The sequence below is a fragment of the Seriola aureovittata genome, chromosome 16 (genome assembly GCF_021018895.1).
Source record: "Seriola aureovittata isolate HTS-2021-v1 ecotype China chromosome 16, ASM2101889v1, whole genome shotgun sequence".
Lineage (NCBI taxonomy): Eukaryota > Metazoa > Chordata > Actinopteri > Carangiformes > Carangidae > Seriola > Seriola aureovittata.
In genome coordinates this window covers 9484086-9509243 of record NC_079379.1, presented here as the reverse complement: position 1 = coordinate 9509243, position 25158 = coordinate 9484086, and the positions used below count along the sequence as shown (strand labels likewise).

The 25158-nt window shown below is 38.3% G+C and overlaps 1 protein-coding gene across 1 annotated transcript in view; it reads right to left on the bottom strand.

Moving 5' to 3' along the window:
* ext1b (exostosin glycosyltransferase 1b) overlaps positions 1–25158 on the bottom strand; it is a 131186-nt gene that overhangs the window by 8908 nt on the left and 97120 nt on the right. Inside the window, exons 6-10 of the mRNA XM_056399223.1 lie at positions 22542–22660; positions 19058–19153; positions 10977–11066; positions 8671–8831; positions 798–969 (exon numbers count right to left, since the gene is read on the bottom strand). Of these exons, the coding sequence (XP_056255198.1) occupies positions 798–969; positions 8671–8831; positions 10977–11066; positions 19058–19153; positions 22542–22660 (638 nt within the window). The remainder of the gene's footprint in view (positions 1–797; positions 970–8670; positions 8832–10976; positions 11067–19057; positions 19154–22541; positions 22661–25158) is intronic.

Genomic DNA, 25158 nt, shown 5'->3' with positions numbered 1-25158 from the left:
ACATCACTGATGTAAACTCAAACCAGGGTAACTGTTTATAAGAGTTTTCTGCAGTTGCTAGGGGGGGTACGTGAAAAGATTATTGAGTACCCCAACTAATCCAAAAAATGAAAAATCATGATTTTATTTGTGTTTAGGATGGAAATGAACTGGCGGTGTCAATGAAAGGATACAGGTCATCAAACATTACAGGGACGTGGGTGTACGCCAGAAAAAAACAAACACTGCTTTATGTCAGTGGGGGGAAGGAGACATGAACATTACATGAAGACGACAATGACAATGATCTGCATTCTTTCAGTCATCATCTACAGTTGTCCACAGTGACAAGAGAAAACCATTAGTGACTAATGACTGACATTAATGTTTCTCAATAAATCATCAGCTAGATCATCTTCTATATTTGGGAGTCTGGAACCCGACTAGAAACTATGATGTAATCCTTTAAGACTGACACGACTCCTTTCTATGTTTTTGCTCAGCGCTGTTAGCGACTTGTCCTATTTACCCATGGGTCAGACAAAAGACTTTTAAGCGAATAATTCATGCTGTTTATAAAGCAGCAAGGGTTTGCTCCAGCTGAAAGGCCATGACACACACGATGGGAAGAAAACAACACTGGCTTCAGCATGAATCACGACTTATACAAGGCAGAACAAAATCAAAGAGGTTCTTTAATGGAGATCAATTCACTCAACTGGTAGCTGTTCAGTTTTGGATAACCAGCTCTTTTAATGAGTCATCCACATATAAATATCCACCAAAATGACATGGGAAGGGTTTCAATACATTCTTACCTGTCCCATCATAGTCTCCTTATACTGTTTCTTCTGTGTGACCTTGATGGGCGGCAGTTTGGTGACAGCCGAGACAAGGAAGTTCATCAGGATGTCCTCACAGTTGGCCAACTGGTCCACCATGCTCTTCAGACTAGTGGGCAAGTAGTTGGTGTATAGGTAATGGTAATACCTGGAAGAGAAGCCACAGAGGAGTCAGAATAAGAAGAGCTAAGATAGCCAGTCCTTGAGAATGAGACTTGTTTGTCTTCCCATCAGGAAGACATTTAACTATGAGGGCTGAAACCAAGTGTGTAGGTTTGGTCTCAACATTGTCAGGGACGCAATAACCCCGCCAGCCCTTCAAAACAAAGAGATTGTTTTTTTAATGCTGTCAACCAAACGGTTTATTAACGTATACGATATGAATTTACATTCAGGAATGCTCATACGCAAATGTAATATATGTACATGTTTTGAATTTCCAAATATGAAGTAAAATAATAAAGGTATTTAAAGTATAGCCTATATATGTAAAAATAACATGAAAACTGTTGCAGTATCATATTGACATACATGTCTAGCTCATATGAACATGTATTTTAGTATGTTTATATTGTAGACATGTTACATAAACATATATCCATCGCAAAACCTGTCAGTATATGTTCATATTACACATGTAAATATAAAAGATAGACATGTATGGTTAAAATTAATGAGAAATTATTAAGAAAAATCATAAACAAACATATAGAATTTTAATAGGCATGTTGTTTTAATAAACTTGCATTTTACTATTTCATGTATGTTATAAAGTTATATCTTCATTTATCCAGAGGATGTATACATGTCATAATAATAAATCCTTACAGGTGAAACATATGGTAGCATCACTCTTGATATAGGGACATATATGTCATATATATGTCATAAAGCTTAATAAAGTAAGGCATAAAAGTTAATAGTATAGTTAGGCATTAGAGTCGCCTATTAACCTAATGTGTATGTCTTTGGATTGCAGGAAGACAGTTCGAACCACACTGTGAGGCGACAGTTCTAACCACATCACCACCAAGCCGCCGGTAAAAAAAAGTCATAGTATAGTAAGTAATAAAAAAACACCATCGTATTGTAAGGTATAAAAATATTCATAGTATTGTAAGGCATAAAAAACGTCATAAGAACATTATAGTATAGTATAGGGTTGTCACGATACCAAATATCTGTTTCGATACCGATACCAATATGTATTTCGATACTTTTCAACGCTTTTCGATACTTTTTGTAAAAAATATTTCATTATATTATGGATTGCCTTAATGGGTTATTTAAATATTTAAAGAATGTCATTTAATTTTTAAAAATATATTTTTTAATGTATTTATTAACCATGGACATGTTTTAGCTCTCTGTATGCAGGCTACTGTAGGTTTACTACTGGGCTGGGAGGGGCTTTGTACTTCTTTCATTGACATTACAGTGCAGTGAACTGGTGAACAACATTATCACCTGTCGTTCTTGACTGAAGTCTCGGAACAAGTCCGCATGGTTGTCCTTTGAATGTTTCGACAGGTTTGAAGTGTTGCCTGCTTTTGCGAGACACACTTTGTAGCATCGCTTGCACTGCGGTGTTTCTGGGTTCAGTGGCTCGCCTTTATCGTTCGGTTTGAACCCGAAATATTTCCACACCGTACTTCGGGCCCCCATTTTGACCACAAGTACGGGATTTTCTGCAGCTGCCATCTCTATCTACGGTAGTTTCTTCAACCCGCTCCGTCTAAGACGCGATTTGTCGTTTCTCTCTCCTCCTCAGTCTAAACATGCGAGTCATACGTCACACTCGCTGGCCTCGCTGTGCTTAAAGAGACAGGCTCCAATTTACCAATTCATTTGCATTCAATAAAATGAAATAAAAGTACCGTTTGTTTTTAAATGCTGGTATAGTACCGTTTTCAAAACTCTAGTATCGCGGTACTATACTGGTACCGGTATACCGTGCAACCCTAGTATAGTAAGGCATAAACAGGCATAAAAACGTCATAAAAACTACATATTATAGTAAGGCATTAAAAGTCATAAAAAGTCATAGTATAGTAAGGCATAAAAGGTCATAAAAACTACATATTATTGTAATCACAAAAAGTCATAGTATAGTAAGGCATAAAAGGTCATAAAAACTACATATTAACTTAGGGCATAAAAAGTCATATTATAGTAAGGCATAAAAACTACATATTATAGTAAGGCATAAAAAGTCATAAAACTACATATTATAGTTAGGCATAAAAACTACATATTATAGTAAGGCATAAAAAGTCATAGTATAGTAAGGCATAAAAAGGCATAAAAACATCATATTATAGTATGGCATAAAAAGTCATAAAAAGTCATAGTATAGTAAGGCATAAAAAGTCATAGTATAGTAAGGCATAAAAGGTCATAAAAAATAGATATTATAGTAAGGCATAAAAAGTCATAGTATCGTAAGGCATAAAAAGTCATAGTATAGTAAGGCATAGAAAGTCATAAAACTACATAAGGCATAAAAAGTCATAGTATAGTAAGGCATAAAAAGGCATAAAAACATCGTATTATAGTATGGCATAAAAATTAATAAAAAGTCATAGTATAGTAAGGCATAAAAGGTCATAAAAACTACATATTATAGTAAAGCATAAAAACTGCATATTATAGTAAGGCATAAAAAGTCATAGTATAGTAAGGCATAAAAAGGTCGTAAAAACTACATATTATAGTAAGGCATAAAAACTACATATTATAGTAAGGCATAAAAGTCATAGTATTGTAAGGCATAAAAAGGCATAAAAACATCGTATTATAGTATGGCATAAAAAGTCATAAAAAGTCATAGTATAGTAAGGCATAAAAAGTCATAAAAACTACATATTATAGTAAGGCATAAAAAGTCATAAAAACGTCATAGTATAGTAAGGCATAAAAAGTCATAAAAAAAGTCATAGAATAGTAAGGCATAAAAAGTCATAAAAACTAAATATTATAGTAAGGCATAAAAAGTCATAAAAACGACATATTATAATAAAGCATAAAAAGTCATAGTATAGTAAGGCATAAAAAGTCATAGTATAGTAAGGCATAAAAAGTCATAAAAACGACATATTATAAATAAAGCATAAAAAGTCATAGTATAGTAAGGCATAAAAAGTCAAAAAAAGTCATACTATAGTAAGGCATAAAAGGTCATAGAATAGTAAGGCATAAAAAGTCATAAAAACGACATATTATAAATAAAGCATAAAAAGTCATAGTATAGTAAGGCATAAAAAGTCATAAAAACTATATATTATGGCAAGGCATAAAAAGGCATAAAAACGTCATATTATAGTAAGGCATAAAAAGTCATAAAAACGACATATTATAATAAGGCATAAAAAGCCATAGTATAGTAAGGCATAAAAAGGCTTAAAAAGTCATAGTATAGTAAGGCATAAAAAGTCATAAAAACTATATATTATAGTAAGGCATAAAAAGGCATAAAAACTATTTTTTTTTGTAAGGCATAAAAAGGCATAAAAAGGTCATATTATAGTAAGGCATAAAAAGTCATAAAAACTATATATTAAAGTAAGGCATAAAAAGGCATAAAAACATCATATTATAGTAAGGCATAAAAAGGCATAAAAACATCATATTGTAATATGGCATAAAAAGGCATAAAAAGTCATAGTATAGTAAGGCATAAAAAATCATAGTATAGTAAGATATAAAAGGTCACACAAATGTCATAGTATACTAGGGCACAAAAAGTCATGAAAACGTCAAAGGATAGTAAGGCATAAAAGTCATAAAAATGACATATAAGGTCATAAAATTTGATGATGATTTGATTGATGAATGTTTGTGTTTATTTATGTGGTTAGAGCCCCACAGATCAATAATGATCTCAGGAGCTCAGAAGAAGGACGAGTAAAAGCTGAGTGGCCCCATGGATGTGAAGATCTCCATATCAACATCAGCTTGTGCACATTGGAGAGCAAAAGGCCATACCAGCACTGGAACTTTTGTTACTCAGAGAGAGACCTTGGTGTGCCTTGCAGCAGATCTGTCCCTTGAGCACGAATAAAAACAGCCACATTGAAGTGTTGACTTGTTGGTCTGATTGTGTGTTCACCTTTCCGTCTTTCTGTCATAAGAAATCACCTTTTCAGTAAGAGGTATGAAAACGACATGGTATAGTAAGGAATGAAGAGGTCATAGTATAGTAAGGCATAAAAAGTAATAAAAACGACATATTATAATAAGGCATAAAAAGTAATAAAAACGACATATTATAATAAGGCATAAAAAGTCATAGTATAGTAAGGCATAAAAACATCATAGTATAGTAAGGTATAAAAACATAATACAGTAGGGCATAAAAAGCCATAAAAACATCATAGTATTGTAAGGCATAAAAAGTCTTAGTATAGTAAGCCATAAAAAGTCATAAAAACGACATATTAAAAAAGGGCATAAAAATTCATAGAATAGTAAGGCATAAAAAGTCATAAAAACGACATATTATAATAAGGCATAAAAACTACATATTATAGTAAGGCATAAAAAGTCATAGTATAGTAAGGCATAAAAAGTCATAAAAACGAAATATTATAAAAGGGCATAAAAATTCATAGAATAGTAAGGCATAAAAAGTCATAAAAACGACATATTATAATAAGGCATAAAAACTACATATTGTAGTAAGGCATAAAAAGTCATAGTATAGTAAGGCATAAAAAGTCATAAAAAAAGTCATAGAATAGTAAGGCATAAAAAGTCATAAAAACTACATATTATAGTAAGGCATAAAAAGTCATAGTATAGTAAGGCATAAAAAGTGATAGTATAGTAAGGCATAAAAAGTCATAAAAAAAGTCATAGAATAGTAAGGAATAAAAAGTCATAAAAACTACATATTATAGTAAGGCATAAAAAGTCATAGTATAGTAAGGCATAAAAAGTCATAAAAAAAGTCATAGAATAGTAAGGCATAAAAAGTCATAAAAACTAAATATTATAGTAAGGCATAAAAAGTCATAGTATAGTAAGGCATAAAAAGTCATAAAAACGACATATTATAATAAAGCATAAAAAGTCATAGTATAGTAAGGCATAAAAAGTCATAGTATAGTAAGGCATAAAAAGTCATAAAAACGACATATTATAAATAAAGCATAAAAAGTCATAGTATAGTAAGGCATAAAAAGTCAAAAAAAGTCATACTATAGTAAGCCATAAAAGGTCATAGAATAGTAAGGCATAAAAAGTCATAAAAAACGACATATTATAAATAAAGCATAAAAAGTCATAGTATAGTAAGGCATAAAAAGTCATAAAAACTATATATTATGGCAAGGCATAAAAAGGCATAAAACGTCATATTATAGCAAGGCATAAAAAGTCATAAAAACTACATATTATAATAAGGCATAAAAAGTCATTGTATAGTAAGGCATAAAAAGGCTTAAAAAGTCATAGTATAGTAAGGCAAAAAAGGTCATAAAAAAAGTCATAAAAACTACATATTATAGTAAGGCATAAAAAGTCATAGTATAGTAAGGGATAAAAAGTCATAAAAACGACATAATATAATAAAGCATAAAAAGTCATAGTATAGTAAGGCATAAAAAGTCAAAAAAAGTCATACAATAGTAAGGCATAAAAAGTCATAAAAACTACATATTATAATAAGGTATAAAAAGTCATAGTATAGTAAGTCATAAAAACGACATATTATAATAAAGTATAAAAAGTCATAGTATAGTAATGTATAAAAACATAGTATAGTAAGGCATAAAAAGTAATAAAAACTATATATTATAGTAAGGCATAAAAAGGCATAAAAAGGTCATAGTATAGTAAGGCATAAAATGTCATAAAAACTACATATTATAGTAAGGCATAAAAAGTTATAGTATTGTAAGGGATAAAAAGTCATAGAATAGTAAGGCATAAAAAGTCATAAAAACGACATATTATAATAAAGCATAAAAAGTCATAGTATAGTAAGGCATAAAAAGTCATAAAAACTACATATTATAGTAAGGCATAAAAAGTCATAGTATAGTAAGGCATAAAAAGTCATAGAATAGTAAGTCATAAAAACTACATATTATAATAAAGTATAAAAAGTCATAGTATAGTAATGTATAAAAACATAGTATAGTAAGGCATAAAAAGGCATAAAAACGTCATATTATAGTAAGGCATAAAAAGTCATAAAAAGTCATAGTATAGTAAGGCATAAAAGGTCACACAAATGTCATAGTATATTAGGGCACAAAAAGTCATGAAAACGTCATATTATAGTAAGGCATAAAAAGACATAAAAAAAAGTCATAGTGTAGTAAGGCATAAAAACGTCATAGTATAGTAAGGCATAAAAAGTCATAAAAACATCATAGTATAATAAGGTAAAAAGTAATAATAACCACATTATATAGTAAAGCATAAAAATGTCGTAAAAAATTCATAGTATAGTAAAGTATAAAAACATCATAGTATAGTAAGGCATAACAAGTCATAAAAACGACATATCATAACAAGTCATAAAACCGTCATAATATAGTAAGGCATAAAAAAATCATAAAAAAGTCATAGTAAATTAAAGCATAAAAAAATCATAAAAAAGCCATAGTATAGTAAGGCATAAAAAGACATAAAAACGACATATTATAAATAAAGCATAAAAAGTCATAGCATAGTAAGGCATAAAAAGCCATAGTATAGTAAGTCATAAAAAAGTCACAGTACAGTAAGGCATAAAAAAGTAATTGTATAGCAAGGTATAAAAAAAGTCATAGTACTCACGGTGACATTTTCATGGGATTTTTCAACAGAAATTAAACTTACTTATACATACTTTGATATGTTCAGCATTTTATGACTTCTGCTAACAACCTGCTAGACTAAAATGCAGACTGTGGACTGCTAGACCACAGAAGGGGGAAGTCAGGGTTAGCTTGCTATTTAATACTAGCTACCATGATTAAATAACATTCGTTGACATTTTTCTTGTGTCTTCAAGTACCACCGTGCTATTCTCAAATGACGTGAGTGTCCAGACAGCCCCTGCCCTTTCAGTCAATCAAATGCTAGTACGCCTAAAATTGGTTGTCTTGGAGACGTAGCCTCTTGGAGGGCACATTGCAACGATCTAATATGACTTCCTTCCAAACATAAAGTTAATGATTTCACTCAGATATTGGTAGGGACAATTCTGTCCTCTGAAAATATTGTCTATATTGTCCACATGCAAACCTACGCCCTTGGCTGAAACATGCCTTTACCTAGAGACACAAAATAGGGGTTCTATTTCAAAATTGATGACAGAGGAAATGACATGTACAATTCCACAACTTCAGACTAATTCTTCATGTCTCTGGATGGATTGAATGATGGATTTATTGAAAGTGATTAAGCGTTGGGCTGCAGTGATTGGCTGACTTCAGATTAATGGACTGTTCCCCTCACAGCTGAGTGAAGCCATATTAAAGCTGACAGGGCTGTAGTTTAACTAAACGCAGGAACGCTGTGTAGCAGACAAATTGACATTTTTTTGGATAAAACATACCCTCTGTTTCCCGAGGCTGTGCTACACTGAACATCACACCTACTTTCATAATCTACGGATCACTGCATCAAAGTGTTGTATCAAAAGAAAGACGACTGAACACTGGAGAGCAGAGTAGAGTGGAGCTGTGATCCCCGTATAACAGAGGGGGAACAGAGCAGAAGCAAGGAGCATGAAAGAAAAGAGCAGAGCATAGCAAAACAGTCAAAGTTTTTTCATATGGAGGTAAAAAGACGTACCGTGCTGAAACTGAAAGTTGAAGTGATTAGAGGACAATCTGAAGTGTGTACTGTATCATACCTGTGGTAGATGGCGGCGCCGGTCAGCACCATCGAATAATCGTTGGTCCATTTGGATGTGTAGCCCCAGCGCTCTTTGTTGCTGTCCCAGAAGTGGCTGCGGGCAGGGTAACCAACGATGCGCTCTGGGAAACTCTGCCAGACAGTGAAGGCAAAGTCCACCTAGTCAGAGAAAGATATAAAGTTTACATATCATGATGCAGAAGATGGTATTTAGAACATTTATTATATGAGTAATGGGTACCACTTTCTAACCCTCCTCCAGCAGGATATTTAATTGATCTTTTTAGATCAGACTGGTGCAAAGTGGTTACCAACGTATTTTGTCAGATGAGCTCAAGCACCCTTTCATCACCACTGTCATTTATTTCAACCATCATTCATCAGTGTTAGCCTTCTTTTTCAACCACTTATTCATTACCTTAGCTATTTCAGCTGTACATTACTTTTAGCTGACTATTTTCAGCATTCATTTTTTACTTAAACCGAAGTATCTGAACCACATATCCATTATTTTTGGCTATTCCACCTAAACCAGCAACCATTTTTTAATGGATTGCCAACATTGACAACTGCACTATTACCAACATACAAAGTATGGACCAGCCAGAGGGATTTTTCTCAACCTGGCAACTACTCTCATAACTGATCTTATAACTCATATTACATAATATTTGCTGCCTATACTAAAAGAAGTCCAAAAAATTTAAAACTAAACAAGATGAAACTAGCAAGAGATTATTCCTGACATATTCTGGAGGACAAAATGTTGAGAACTAAAACTTGCTTAAGATAAATTTTATTAAAAATATGTCATTTTTGAGTGTCTATTTATAGTACATGTTGTGTAAGAAAAAAGACTGAGAGAAGAAAAGAGAGTGACTACGGGGAGAACTGTGCACTCAAACACACTTTAGTGAAAATACAAAGGCAAAACCTCATCAAATACAAAGCAGTCTTTCCTAAGCAGCTGCCTGCAGCAAACTTCTGTGGCGGTGATCAAAGCATTCAATCAAATAATTAGATGAAAACATCACAGAGGCCTCAGTGGCTCCACAAACAGCCCACTCTGCATTATACCACAATTTACAGCATTATCCTGCACTGAGAGGGTGCTTATATTAATGAATACTTAAGTCAAAAACTACCATAAAACATAATAAACATTATTCTGAGGTCCCAAAGGAAAAGAACAAAAGCGCTGACTCTCTTTTGCTCTTTCGCTTGCAGTGAAAAAAGAGAGGTAGTTCAATGATATCACAGTCACAGGAAAAAACATTTTTTGATGGTGCGTTGCTGTTATAGATCTACCTACTTTCCAATTGAACCAGGATATTGGTGTCATATTCAATTATATTCAAAGGAAGGATTGCTCAAAAAGTGCTCAGACTTCTATCAGAAGAACTTTTATTGTGAAGGACAGTTCTCTTCCTCACCATCTTCACTTAAAAAGGTGAACAAAGCTGAGTAAAAGAAGGACAAAACAAAGATTTTGTTCTTGGTGAGAGGCCAACATTGCCACTAAAGTCACTTTTCAAGCACTTTTAAATGACGGGGAGTCTGTTCAGAGATCTGTCATGGTATTTTAGTCTTAATTTTTTCCTAACTTGCACTGGCATTGATGTTGCGTTGCTTATAAAACTTTGGGGATTCTTTTTGTTCGTGAACCAAATGTCTTCATGGGAGAAACACGGGTCGATTCGGTTTTTTGGGGCTGGATCCTCCCTTCACTGCCAGCTCTGCTTTGCCATCTTGATCCTCCACACAAACAGCCTTTATGAGATCTAATTCTACACTGTTCAAAGCAGCATCTGGCTTCCCATGGTGCCGCGCCAAAAACGTGTCCCCGGGAAAAAAAAGAGCAACAGTCCCGACAGCATGTGGAACAAAAATGCCCATACCAGTGCTGTTCTCGAACAGGGGATTGGAGAGGTACAGTGTGATTACATGCGCCAAAAGTGTGAAGTAGAAAATGGAAAGAAAGGGAGGGAATAAAATGGAGGCAGAGAACGGAAGGCAGATGCAGAGAGGGAAAAAGTAAGGCTCTGGGAGTGAAAGTTAGAGTAGTTTTAAGAGATTTAAGGATTGAGCTGCAGAGCGATAACTTGAAAACACCAGGGACAAAGAGATAGAAAGATTAAAAAAAAAGAAGAAGAGAAAATGCAATCAGAGAGTTGCATTTGGTACAAGAAGAAAGTTTGCAACTTTGTTTTGTCTCAAGGGGACCAGACTCCGGAGACAGAGAGGAGGCAGGCAGATAGAGAAAAAGAATAGTTTTCTATTCTACTTTATTATATTAAAAGATACCTCTGTGGTGGACAACACTGTGTCTTCATCCAGGCTGAGGACTGCGTCGGTCACTATGGTCTCGTAGGGCAAGAAGCGGCTGCTCATCACCTGCAGGGGGAGACACAGAGAACAGAGGGTTATAAAAAAAAGACAGTACAAATGGTTACAAACACATAATTAGAAGGAAAACAGTTGGATTCTCTTCAAACAGCAACAAATCATGATTATTTGGTTGGATGGAGCACATTAAAATGGCTGAAGGAACAAATAAAAAACTGGCTGTGGGAAACATCTGAAAAACAAAGCCTTTGTCATGGACCAAAGTCTTGGACGTGTCCCTTTTTTCATTACACAGCATATTTTCCAAAATAACGGTGTGGAGGTGTTAATTCACAGATGACAGCTTCCGTTGGACTTGATTGAAAATGATATCAATGTATCCAATTATTAGACCTAACATCAGTGGATGGTTGCATTATGTCCACAAGCTAGCTGCTAACTTCGACTGTCTGTCCTTTGGTGCTCAGCAGGTAGCATACAGTTGGTTTTTTGAACTTCTTTTTCTGACAACTGCTGCCTAATGTGGCTAAAAACGATGCTATGAGAGAATGAGAGTGAAGCAAAACTATAAAGTTGAGGACCAGAAAGCCAAAACAATGAGCTCAAAGATGCTAAAATGTTCAGTAGAGCTGAGGTGGGCTGCACAGGGGGAGTGGGTATGTCACTACACTTGAACCCTTTCTCATTAAAAGTGGTCATATCTCATGTTAAAAATTAAGCTTTAAGGTGGAGCCCCACCACTCAAAGCTCACGAGTTGGAGAGTAGTTCTACTGGTAAATCGAGAACTTCCCCTTATGATGAATTGGGGAATAAAAATTCCTTTTGCTTCCAGTATCTACTGTATGCATTTTTAATGGTTCCTCCCAAATTCATTGCGATTCAGGGGAGACAACACGCCACGACATCCACAAACAGCAGCACAGAGAAAAGAGGAGAAAAGCCAATATCCTACTCTTTACTGCATGCTGCTCCCCGTTGTTTTCAACAGTGATAGAATGCTGATGCAGGTTTCCATTACTGCTGCAGAGTTGTCTGTCTCTTTTAGATCAATACAAACCCATAAATGCAGACAGACACATACAGCGTGAGTCATGTGTCCTACATATGGCACAAATTTACTTTTTTTTTTTTTCTTCCTCCACTGTTGAAAACAGAATAAGTATATTTAATGGTGGATGAAAACCAAACTGTAAAACACATGACAGTCCTTGAATATTTACTGGAAGCAGAAAGAGTGAAGGTGGCCAGGGTCTGGTGGGTGGATGGAAAGATCAATGTCTTGAGGATATTTAGATGGGAAGTCTTTGGTCTGTTGCTGCGATGAAAGGCGCTCGGATGAGAGAACAGCGGCTTCTTGTTGACAAGTTGTGTGTGTTGTAAACTGGATGTGTGCTCGAACCCGAACCGCCTCCCACACAAAGAAGAAACATCTAATGAATACATAGCTTTAATGGATGTAGACACACAATACCATACATGTATGCGCGCGCGCACACGCACACGCACACACACACACGCGCCTGAAAAGCCTGGTACTCAGTTATTCTGCACAGCTCTGAAGGTCAGGCCTCTGTAAGAATAGTTGTTTCTTTTAAAACACCACCTGCACTGAAAAGCCGTTACATTTACATTTAAGAATAGTCGGTGATGACCTCTTTTCTCTATAAACACCTGGCATTGTCTGCCTGCTGCGCTCCAGCAGGGTGACCTCACTCCCAACAGGTCTTCATCACTCCTACGGCTGAGGGCAGCAACACAACACCAAGAAAAATGCAAGAATAGCTTACGTGGCTGCACTGACAAGCTGTGTAAAGCCTGTTATCCGTTCTAGCACCGCAACTAATGATTACCTTTATTACCAATAAACCGTTAACTGTGTAAAATGTCACTGAATGGTGAAAAACGTCTATCACAGATTCCCAGAGGCCAAGGTGATGTCTTCAAATTGCATGCTTTACATGACTGACAGTCCAAACCTCAAAGATTTTCTCTTTACAATGATGAAAAAGGAGGTGTTGAATTCAGTTTATTAGAAGTGCAGTATCTTGCTGCAAGCACCAGAGCCTGCAACAGTCCAAAAGAAGGGGAGTCACATCACCTCAGACAGTTACATTGTCAGTGATTCAACTAATCCTTAAATTAACTGATGCTGTAATGATCGTAGGTGTTTGCGATTTGTCTCCCTTTGTTCACGTCGAACAAAGGTCCATGACTAAAACTCTGCCTTTCTAACGCCTTGCTGACATTGTGCGGAATTTCAAACTTCAAAGTTCACATTATAATAATCTAGATAAAAGCAGCAATTTGAAAAACCCGAGCAAGCAAACAATTTCTTTCTTATCAATGACCGATGGATTAATTAAATGATTAATCCAAAAAAACAAAAAGCAAATTCAAATGTATTTATTTATTTTATTAATTGTTTGATTCAACAAAAATCTTTATGGGATCAATAAAGTTTCATCTCATCTCTCATAAAAATATGTATTTCTTCAAATTATATTTCAGACTAATTTAGAAACATAAATGAAGAAAAGCGGACTGAACTTACATATACATAGATTTATTTTAATGACCAACACCATTAACTAGCAACATTTTTATGCTGTTTAAAGGGCTTAATTGACAAACAGCTTATCTTAATAAGACCAAGGTTGAAAAATACTGAGTATATACTATTCTGTATCATTTCACCCAGGTTTTCCATTGTGAGATGATGTGTTACCATTTAAACGAAGAGATGCAAACCAGACTTCAGGCTCTACAACCACATGTCATTCTGTGGGGAACATAAAAGTCTGTAGAAAATTTCAAGGAAATCCGTCCATTAGTTATCAAGACATTACACTAAAGTCCACAAATGTGAACCTCAAAGTGGCACCAGAGGAAAAGCCAGGGGATCATCAGGGTTATTAGGGTACGTCGCCAGGGAACCATGAATGTCTGTACCAAATTTTGTGCGTCTGTCCAGTGGATGTTGAGATATTTCACTGGATAATAGTGACAACGGTAGCCTGCTGGCAGCAGGGGATCACCAAAGTCTGTACAAAAGTGGCGGTCAGAACAACAGACCAATCAGCCATTCAAAAAAACAAAACAAAAAAAAAACATACTGTCTTAACAGCTTAAATTGGGATATTGCTCCCACTTCAGCCCACACAGTGCAGCGCTGACAGTGCTGTTGAGGCTGATGTCAGCTGTCGGTTCGGTCAAGTGCCATCTACTTCTCCTCTCTCCGAAAACACTCCAGAGGCAACAACGGCGGCCGAATGTTTTGACTGTCGCTCATATTCTAACAGGGTGAAAGAGCCGATGTGCGCGAGTGACAGTTGTGTTTACGAAGGAAGGAAAGGAGAGACAAAATGAGAGAAGAGAGGAAATAGGGGAGGCGGTACCCCTCCCTCTCATCAATACTGCTGTAATATCCTGTCGGCATGAAGAGAAAAACAAAACAATCCCAGCTCCGCGCTCCATGTTTTCCTTCTTGTTTTCTACCAGAACATGTAAGAGAGAATACCAACGTACTACAGGACGAGAGAGAACAAGAAAGGACACAGGAAGGGTGAAAGTGACAGCGGGACAAACAGCAAAAAGGAGAAAGACACAGGGAGAAAGAGAGGATGATGGGCTGGTGAAACCCCCAGATGGTTTGTTATGTTAGAAGTGCAACATATAAGCCTGGGGCTTCCTGGTGCTCTCCAGGAATGTGAGCTCTTACAGCAGGAATCTGCCTCCAGCACTTCACCTCCTCTGTAAAGGACAGCAGCAGAGGAGACTTGACGAGCAAGGACAGAGGAGGACCACCAGTGTGTGTAAACCATATTAAGCGCCGCTGGGATTCTCGCACGGCTTAAACCAACAGTCACAAACCAGCTTTTTGGCCACAGTGCGAGAGAGGCAGAGAGGATGACAGAGGGAAGGACAGAAGGGGGAAAAGAGGGGTTTTGGTTCGAGGATAAGATTGGTGTTATTCTGTGTTTTTTCTTGTATTGTCAACAAATCCCATGAAAAGACCAACGCTAACAATGCAACCATGTCTGTGTGACTCAGCCCCGAGCTCATTTGTTCCTCCTGAAGATGTAAATCTTTAGAAACAGCTCACATATAAATAGTTTCATTTAAAAAAAAAAAAAAAAAAAAAAAAAAAAGGTCTGTAATTTATCAAAACAGCTGGGCACTGTAGTTTTCAGTAAACATTGCTCAAACAGGAGTAAATAGTGTATTATTGTGGACTATTTTCATTGGTGGATTAATACACATTTGGAGCCCTTCTGACTATTTACAGCAGCAGAACAGTGCGTGTATTGAATGTGAATAAACTACAATGCCCCATGTTCATCACAAAGAAGGAACATGTCGCCCCATGCAAAACCGTGGCTCACTGATGTGTTGGTTATAACTGCTGTAAAACAAATGGAGCTTCATTACGCAGAGGACTAATCTCTACAACCAAAGTAGCGAGTGCAAAGTTAGCATGACATATGCAATAGTTGGCCTCGAAACATTTATCAGAGTGAGGCTGTAAAACACTGAAAAAACTTCCTTAAGGCCTGTTTTTTCTTTTCATCAGTTTTGATTTCAATGATTGAAGTTGATCTATTCATCCAGATGTCATGTTGCCACACACTCAAAACGTATGCTTCTTGCTGGTTGAGCAAATAAAATATATAAAGTCGGACATAAAAAAGGGAGGAAGTGAAGGACAGTCAAGGCTGTAACTACAGTACCTTTGAGGACACTGATGTTACGTCTGTATTTTTAGAAACCTGTAGGGATGTTTCCATTATACAGCTATAAACTTACACATGCTGGGTTTTTGTAGGCTGGGGTTGGTATTTTTAGAATCATAATTTTAGGTCAACAATAAATAAAGGAATTGTGAAAGAGCTTTTATTCCTGGCTTTGAGTAAGACTTGAGGCTTTTGTATTTGGAAATTATATTCGCAGAAAATAAGATTGAACTGCTTACTGAATTGATAAAATATGAGAAATCTACATAATTGTAAAAATTAGGGAGAAGGAGGTGCCTTGTGGGAACTTGTGAGGATGCAGTGATAAAGAGAAGGAAAGAGATGATGAAAGAAAGAGAAATGATAACGAGAGGATCTGTGAGTGAGGAAGAGGATGAAAGAGAAAGAGGGGATAAGGAATAAAGTGGCAGGAAAAAAGGCAGAGGGATGAAAAACATTCCCTCTGTCTCTCCCTCTGTGGGGTGGAGGAACACAGCTTGGCTCGCCACGGTAAACATAGAACCCGCCACAACCACAACAAACCACAGGCTGCCTGGCACACAGACACACACACAGACACACACAGACACACACACACACACAGACACACAATGTCAGTGCTCTAAGCCTGTTCTGCTCGCTTTTCACGGACACACAGTGACACACAGAGCCCTCCCGCTGTGATTGACAGCTTGGGAGAAACCACTCAGAGCCACGGGGAGAGGTAAATCATAAACCCAGCCTACCGCCGGGTGACTGACACTGATGTGAAAACCACTTCCTGTGATTGGCAGGTGAAGTTAAGTCCTCATGAGCGAAATGGGGAGACGACAGCGGTGGATGAGTCTGATGTCTCGGAATACAGATGAGCAACCAGATCCCGTTTTCCCTCTCCTCAAAAATAACCTTAAATGTGAGCTTGGAAATTGTCAAACTAAGCTCAGATCAGCGTTAAGAGAGCAAGTTGCACCCTCTGTGTCTGACCTTTGACTTGTACAAGGAGAGGTCACAGGGAAGTCAAGATAAACACAGCAGCCCCTCCACAGAGCGTAAAAGCCTAATAAGGCTGTCATAATAAATGCCACTGAGGCATGCTCATAGCTCAGGGCTCTGGTTTATGTCTGGTTGAAGGGTTAACTGACAAAAAGCAAAACACACAAACAAATAAATGTTTCTCCAATGACAGTGCCAGTCATACGAAGAGAAGAAAAAACTAAATATTTCTCAACTGACATGCTGACAAAATTGATATAATATGCACATCGGTTTTTTCCAGAACCTCTGAGTCATATTTAAACCTTGCTCACACTGTAGTTTGAAGGGCTTTTTTTCCCTAGTTACATGAAAAATATTCTGAGAAGATTTAAGAATTAATCACATTAAACTGAATATCTTTGGGTTTTTTGATTGTTGCTCAAACAAAACAAGCTATTTAAAGACATCACCTCGGATAAGCATTTGTTCATTTCACTGTTCTCATTTTACAGACCAAACAGTTAATCGACACATCGACAAACCAATCAGCACATAATGAAAATGAGGTGTAGATGCAGCCCTAAAAAAACAAAAATCATTAATTCAAATATAGATTAGGTAAATAATGAGTTTTAAAATGGCTGCATGGACGACATGCTAACATTAGCATTGACAGCTGTTCACTTTCCAGTCTTGCCAAGAGCTTCAGCCATTAATGTATTTACAATACAAGAGGTTATAATATGAGCACGACTACCTCTTCAGAGCAGCCTGGACGCTACAGCGACTCGGTATCGGAAAGTGATGAGACAGGCTGACTGAGCCAGAGCTAACTGGTTAGCGTGCTAACTTCAGAAGAAGAAAAGAAGTGACAGAAATAGAGGCAAAACAAAGGGATTGCTTTCAATTGCTGGACACAGTGTTGGCGAGTAAAGGAATGAAGTTTGATGCTGAAATTGCAGCGTTTCTTCTAGACTGGTCAGTAAACAGCCAAACATTGGTTATATAGTAGGGATGGGAAAAAATCTGTTCGGTTCGCTTGTCTCGGTTTGGGGCATGTGTGTATTGTTTGCTTCAGGGCATGCGCAAAAAAGCCTTGCGCCAGTAACGCAGTGAAGTTCTTTTTTCATTTGGCACAGAGGTGGTGGGTCTAAGTGTCGAGTGCAGCGGCCAGGTCAGTTGTGGAAATGTCAAGCGGAAAAGACAAAGGAGGCCCAGAGTCAGAGGATGCGCCAGCAGCACCGTTTCAGTCTGCTGTGTGGAGCATTTTTGGATTTAGTGCTACCTATGATGAGAAAGTGGTAGATAAAACCGACTGTGTGCAAGCACTGTGCAACACGTGTTGCTCACGCTAGCGGCAACACGTTAGCTCATCTATGGAGACATCACCCCAGTGTGTCAATTCAATGTGTCAAGGAGGAGAGAGTTGGTTAGGAAAGAACAACTTCTACTCCCTGCAGCTTTTAAACAGCCTCTCAGTGAAGAGTCAGACAGGACAAAATGCCGCGGTGGAGGATGCGGAATTTCAGCATATGATTCAAGTACTCGAACACGGTTATTCCCTGAACTTTATGAAGAGACACGACGAGGAATTGTCAAAGAGTTGTCCGACACAGCCTACGTAGCTGTTACTACTGATGGATGGACCTCCAGGGCCACTGAAAGTTTCCTAACCGTGACTGCCCATCACATTACTTCAGAGTGGGAGATGAAAAGCTCTGTTTTGCAGACCCACCCCCTTTTGCTGCTGGATTTTGTTCCTCCCCCTACTATGTAGCAATAGCAAAACTTACAAACAGCTCCTTTGAACACATCAAGAAAAATCAAACATAATTAAATATATCCTTTAAGTTCTCTGCAGGGCATATTTGTTCTGCATATTATTACTGTATATTACAACTCAACTGTAATTTATTTCTCCAGAGAGATTTTTGTCACTTCTCTCAGTTAATTAGATATTTAGTTATGACTAACATAAAGAATAAACAGCAATAAATACATTAAAATAAAAAAATTCTACTATGCATATGCACTCACCCATTATTGCTTCCTTATCTTCCCTTACAATATGCATTAGCCTTTCAGCCATGTTTTTTTTTTTACCACTGTATATTATTCCCATTACTGAGCTTTAATTAAAACCACACAAACTGTCCTTTAATGGAATCAGTGCAGCACAAATCGAAACTCATTAACTCCCAGAAACTCTCAGACTGAATAAAATGTGCCAAGATACACTATATTTACAGTTTGAGAATATGCATAAGATGAGCTATGTAATTAGGGATGATAGTGATCACAGAGAGGAAGAGTGTGTGCGTGTTCCAGCTCACCTTGTTCTCTCCCTCAATGACGATGACTGGCACTGTGGTGGCAGGCCAGCGGTGCTTTGCAGGGAGAGGCTTGTCACAGTTCCACAGGACAATGATCTGAAAGAAAGAACACAGAAAGGTCTTATTACCGCCACCAAATACCTGCGCTGCATCTAATTTGATTTCCTCTAACCAAAACAACTCACAGCACACTACCCAACTTGTTGCTGAATCAACCCACTGAACATGTGACATTTACACACTCTGCGGCCAGCAAATGTCACCTTATTACAGGCTGATTGAACGTTAAAGAGCCAGAAGGGCAACTAAAGTGATAAAATGTTTCCAATTATGTTTCCAGAATGGTTTGTACAATTCAGACCATAACCAACCAGCCACACTGTCAGGTCATATTTCTATAACTATTGTACAACATGTTGCTGAACACATTCTCCAGCCCACATTGTCTCCAGACTCCATCTCCAATCGGGTGATGTTTTACATTAAGAAGACACACTTTCTGGCCACAGACATATCATGTTTTATATGACTCGCACTGCCGCTCAGTGACCTGCGGGTCAGCCGACATGGAAATGTCACATGACGTTAACCTTCCCCATTGACTGTGCTGTGACAGCAGACCTCATTAATGTTTGATGAGAAACACACACATATACACACACACACGACATGACTCCTGCCTGACCTTACACGCATTTACACAGCCCGTTCTTCTCACGCATATTAAATTTTATGTAGTTTAGGTGACACAATCGCTGTTCGCTAATTCCTCCGCGACACAGCAATTGTCTAATCATAGCTTAGCAGCTGTAACTCACATGCTGAATCGACGTGCATGTGGCAGCAGACAGAGGAATTATTCTGAATTTAAAGAGTGTTTTCTCAATGGATTAAACAGTAAACTGAGAGGGATGCATCAGCATCCAGTCCTGTACGGTTCAGTTGCTGTGTGTCAGCTAACCTCTGCCCTGCTGAAACGTCCTTGAACGAGTCAGTAAATGAATCCATCCCAGTTCCACTGTGCAGAGCAGCTGCAGACACCATGCTCCGAACCACAAGAATTTCCCTGCCGGGATCAATAAAGTTTCACATTATTTTGACATTAATTATGTCACACACAGTGGTTCTCCTTAGGGACTCTGCACCCTGACTGGACCTGCCAAATTATAAGCTGAGAGCCAATTGGATGTCTGTGTTAAGGAGTCCCGAAGGTGTGACTGCAGCAGCTGTGTGTTTGTGCGAGTGAACTACATGGAGGATGTCACTTGTATAAGAAAAGAAAATAGACATAAATACATACAGGTGTTTGATGAATTGCAAATCTACATCCTCACCATATGAACGCAGATACATCACAAAACAAGCATCGTTCATGAGGCTGTATCTGAGCGTTCGTCATTGCAAGACAACAACAGGTATACAGCCTGGATCCCTGCACACACAATCGCAGCTGAGGAACACGTTAATCCACTATTACAGGCTTCTATTCCTGTTTGATTAGAAAGACAGATGGTGTCTCCGTCAGCTCACCAGCCCTCCTCTGGGGGCTGATGGTAGCATTGTGTATGTATGCCTGCGTGTGCGGATGAGGATAAGTGAGGAAACTGTGGATGTATACGCAGCACGGGTGGAAGAGACGCTTCCTTCGCGAGTGTGCGGGGAACACATTCACACGCGAGCGCACACACACACACACACACACACACACACACACACACACGCAGCAGGAGGTCCACCGTGTCAGAAAGCGCCTCAAAAGCTTTCTTGCGTCCAATTTAGCCTCCTCCACCCTTCTGTGCTCCTTCAGTCTAACTTCCATTAATTTATTTATATCCCTTTCCTCATCCCATCCACTCTTACCCCGCCCCACTTCACCTCTTTTCTGTATGCTGAGAGTGGAAGAAAACACCACGGCTGTGTACCTGCCTCTCCATTTTGCATGCACAGCCTGCAGACTGCAAACACAAAAGCACTTCTATAAGAAATAAGAAGGCAGCAGAGTTTACTCATCCAACCTGCTGCGATGAGACAGAGACTATGTTTCTGACTTAAAGTGAGCTGATACTGGGATGTGTGGCTGGGTTTTAGATATCAAACCTCAGCCTTTTGTATCGACTGAAATGTGTTTGTACTGACTGCAGGAATAAACCGCTCGCTCATCAGCTTTATTTATTTTTGATCGGGCGAGTGTGAACCGAAACAATGTCCACTCAAGGTGGCTTACTTGTTCTAGAGAGCTTCGACAGTTTCACGTGGTCTTCATCAGGGCATGAAGTTTGCTCAGCTGTCATGGAGCTGTAGATTTTCCTGTCCATGTTAACTTCCACTCAAGGTCCACTTATTCACTTGTTCCAGAGCTTTTGACCACATCTCCACACTGAGTTAGGGGACCTTTAATGGAGACTGTTTTTTATTGAGGCAAATTTTCACACTTCAAAGTCAGTTTAATAGTAATGAGAAGTACGACTCAGCCTGTTATAGAATTATAGAATAATGGTCCTGGAGGAGCTTTTCCAGTTCCTGTTTAAAGATTTGCCCATTTATCAGGCAGGAAAGGTCTAACAAAAAGATTTGCATTATGGGAAGTGTAGGATCCATTGCCCTGTTAACATTTGAGAATTTGGCTTCTTTTGCTTAATGGAAAAAGGGTTTTGTAAAAAAATAAGTTTATATTCCACAAAATAAGGTATTAAACAAAGAATTTAAAGATTTTTCTTATTTTTTTGGGAATCAGAACTGGTACCATCGTATTAACACTAGTAGCAAACATTTTCAAACACAGGGATACACAGAGAGTCCACATGTGAACCACTCACAAGGACAGCATGTACACTAATACACACACAGACAACCTCAGACACAAAATAAACACACATACAAGCACCTTGCCTACATAAAACACACACACTCATACTGTATAGTACATGGCACTCACACGGAAATGTATCACTCCTACACAAGACACAAACTCGCTTACTCATACACTCCACTGGCCAAACAAACAAACAAAGACACACGCATACACACCCACACACTCACTCACTCACTCACTCACACGCACACACACACACACACACACACACACACACACACACACACACACACACACTCACACTCACATAAAAAAAAGCCATTGGGGAGGGAATTCCATTTCATTTCCCACACTGGTAAGGAGCAAGCAGGGGAATCAATACATGCCGTCTCCAGCTGTGCTTAAGGGGGTTTCGCTGCCATGGAGACAGATGTAGCACCGCTACAAACTGCCGCTCTAATTCAATCCACCGCAGTTAACACACCCGCACGCACACACAGGATGGAGGATGAGCTCTGTTGTTGCTCTGGTTGGAAAATGTGATCGCAAAACAGCCGTATGAGCCACGCAGTTCAGGGAGAGTCACAAGGCGGAGATCAGTATCCGGGGGTGCTGCAGTGAACACACACACACATACACACACACACACAGACACACACACACATCCTTTACCTGTGCACAGTACTGGGACTTGGCCACAGCTGCCAGGAGCTTGAGTATGGGCTGGGACTGGGACACCAGAGGGGAGACGGCGTGGATGACCGCTGTGAACTTGGGGTACGGTTTAATGCCTGAAACACAACAGACAGACAACACTCACTTATTAAAACACTTCAACAAACCCAGAAAAACAACGCCGGCTGGAGCACGGCGAGCCGACTGTCAGCCGTCAATGCAATTTCAGGCTCTCTGAAGAGAATAAAGCCGGACGAGAACTGAAGGCACTCATTTCCAAACACTCCGTATCTATTTTCAGTGAAAGATGTTACTTGCAATGAGTCTGTCAGCAGTTCAAAAATATAGTTGATTTACATGTCAGGGGCGTACGTTTCAAGCCAGTATTAAACTATTCAACAACATTAATGTGTTTTGAAAATGCCAGATCTCTTGATCACTGAATATTTCATTTTGGAAACTCTTCAGCTGTATCTCCTACCCAATGAACAGACGACTAACTGCTGATGTGACTTTAAATTCAGTCTGACTTGATGTCGGAATAGAGTAATTGAGGCTGAAAATGAGCAGGAAATAAGATATTGAGCAAGACGGATCATAGAGGACGTCCAACTTTTCCTAATTTAAATCTAATCTAACCCAAACCAACAAAGCATGGCATGGAGGAGATAGCATTAGAGGAGTCTCCTTTCCGCCACTGAGCAACTTTTATGAGGAGGAATATACGTAGTCTTAAAACTTGGTAAACTATCCCTGTGATTTGTAATGAAAAAGTAAAGAGTCTGCAGAGTTTTTAAACACCTGGGATGTAAATTTGTAACAAGCTCATAAACAGACTTTCATGAAACATTGAACAAAACCTGGAGCAGAATTACTGTCATGCAGCTCTAAATTTTGGATGGGCATGCTGTTTTCTGCCTTTAGCTCATGATTCTCAGTGGCTTTTATCAAATCCCGTATCAGCACATTACACATCTCACCAGCTAAATGTCTGTAGCAACACAACAGGCTGGTTTGGGATTGATTCAGCTACTTGAGGCCGGTTAATACCCTCGGCCATGGCCAATACTGCAGGGCTGTTTTTATGGTTGGGGCTCGTCCCCTTAGTTCCAATTTAAAGAAATCTTAATGCTGAAGCACACACTGATATTTCACACTAGGTTAGGAACTGATTTAGAAAACAGTGTGCTGATAGCTTTATGGGAACAGTTATGGGAAGGCTGTTTCTTGTGGGTGCACAAAACTACACTTTTCTGAGTGTGGTTTGGTTTCTGACTTCCAGAAGAAATGAACTGGCCTGCACAGATCTGTAACCTCAACCCCACCCAGCACTTTTGGGATAAGCGGGATCATCGACCGCGAGGCAGATGTTATCACCTGACATCAGTGTCTGACCTCTCTGATGCTCCCGTGGCTGAACGGAAGCAAATCCCTGCAGCCTGGTCCCAGGCCCCCAGAGGAGTGAAAACTGTTACGGCAGCATATTAAAAAGGGATAGTTTGGGTTACTTGATGTGGGGTTGTGTGAGGTAGTCATGCAGTCATCCAGTGTATTACAACCTGCAGTAGCTTCCAATCTGCGCGCTGCCAGTTAGCACACTAGCAGAGCGATGTGCCGCTGCGCACAGGGCGCCCACCGAAACAATCCAATATCCGTTTAAATGTACGCTTCATGTAGAATATTTCCAGCACGTAATCTTCCCGTCAAAATAACAGCACTTTCCTTGGGTACGACATTTGTCTCAAACGCTGTACTAGCGCATATCCTACGCACAAGCGCACATACAGCGCGCCCTCTATTATGCAGCCGCAGCCGCAGGTCTGCTGAGTGAATCAGAATTGGCTAAACTTCACTTTCTTTTGATGTGAAGATAAAGCGCTGAAAACATTTGGCATGAAACGTCCATTTAAACGGATACTGGATTGTTTGGGCGGTTGGTTGGTGGGCCGTCTTTTAAAAGTGTCTAAAACTGGCAGCACGCTAATCCGAATCTACTGACTATGCATGACTACCTCATACAACCCCACTTCAAATAACCCAAACTATCCCTTTAATGTTTATGGTTGTGGAGTGAGATATCCGAACATTGCAGCTCTGGTGTCTACATACTTGTTTCCCTATGTAGCATGTACATGCTTTGGCAGATACAGAACGCAGTGAGAAATTGCAGCTATAAACATTTTTATTGGCATCAACTCTAATTTTTATTTCAAGTTCAATATAGTTTTGTTTTATGTTTTAATGTAATTATTATTTGAAATTACAATGATTTTCATGGTTAAAAATGTACTTTTTTATTTAGAGTAACTGTTATCTTTGATTGGTAGAGTTTATTAGATAACACAAGTACCATTTAATGCAATTCAATAGAACAGCTCTGCCACATCTTCTACAATTATGAAGCTTATAATGTTCAGTTTATGTTAAAACCTTTGTAGAGGTATTAATTAAACTATATGCTTATTATAGAGGTCGTAATTAGAGGTGGTTTTATACTGCACTGCATTGTACTAAGGTGCTCAGTTCAACACCACTGCAAACTACAACCTCAATAATAAACATATAGTTAATTTGTTACCTCTCTGATACTGTCAGTCAAAACTGAACATTATTA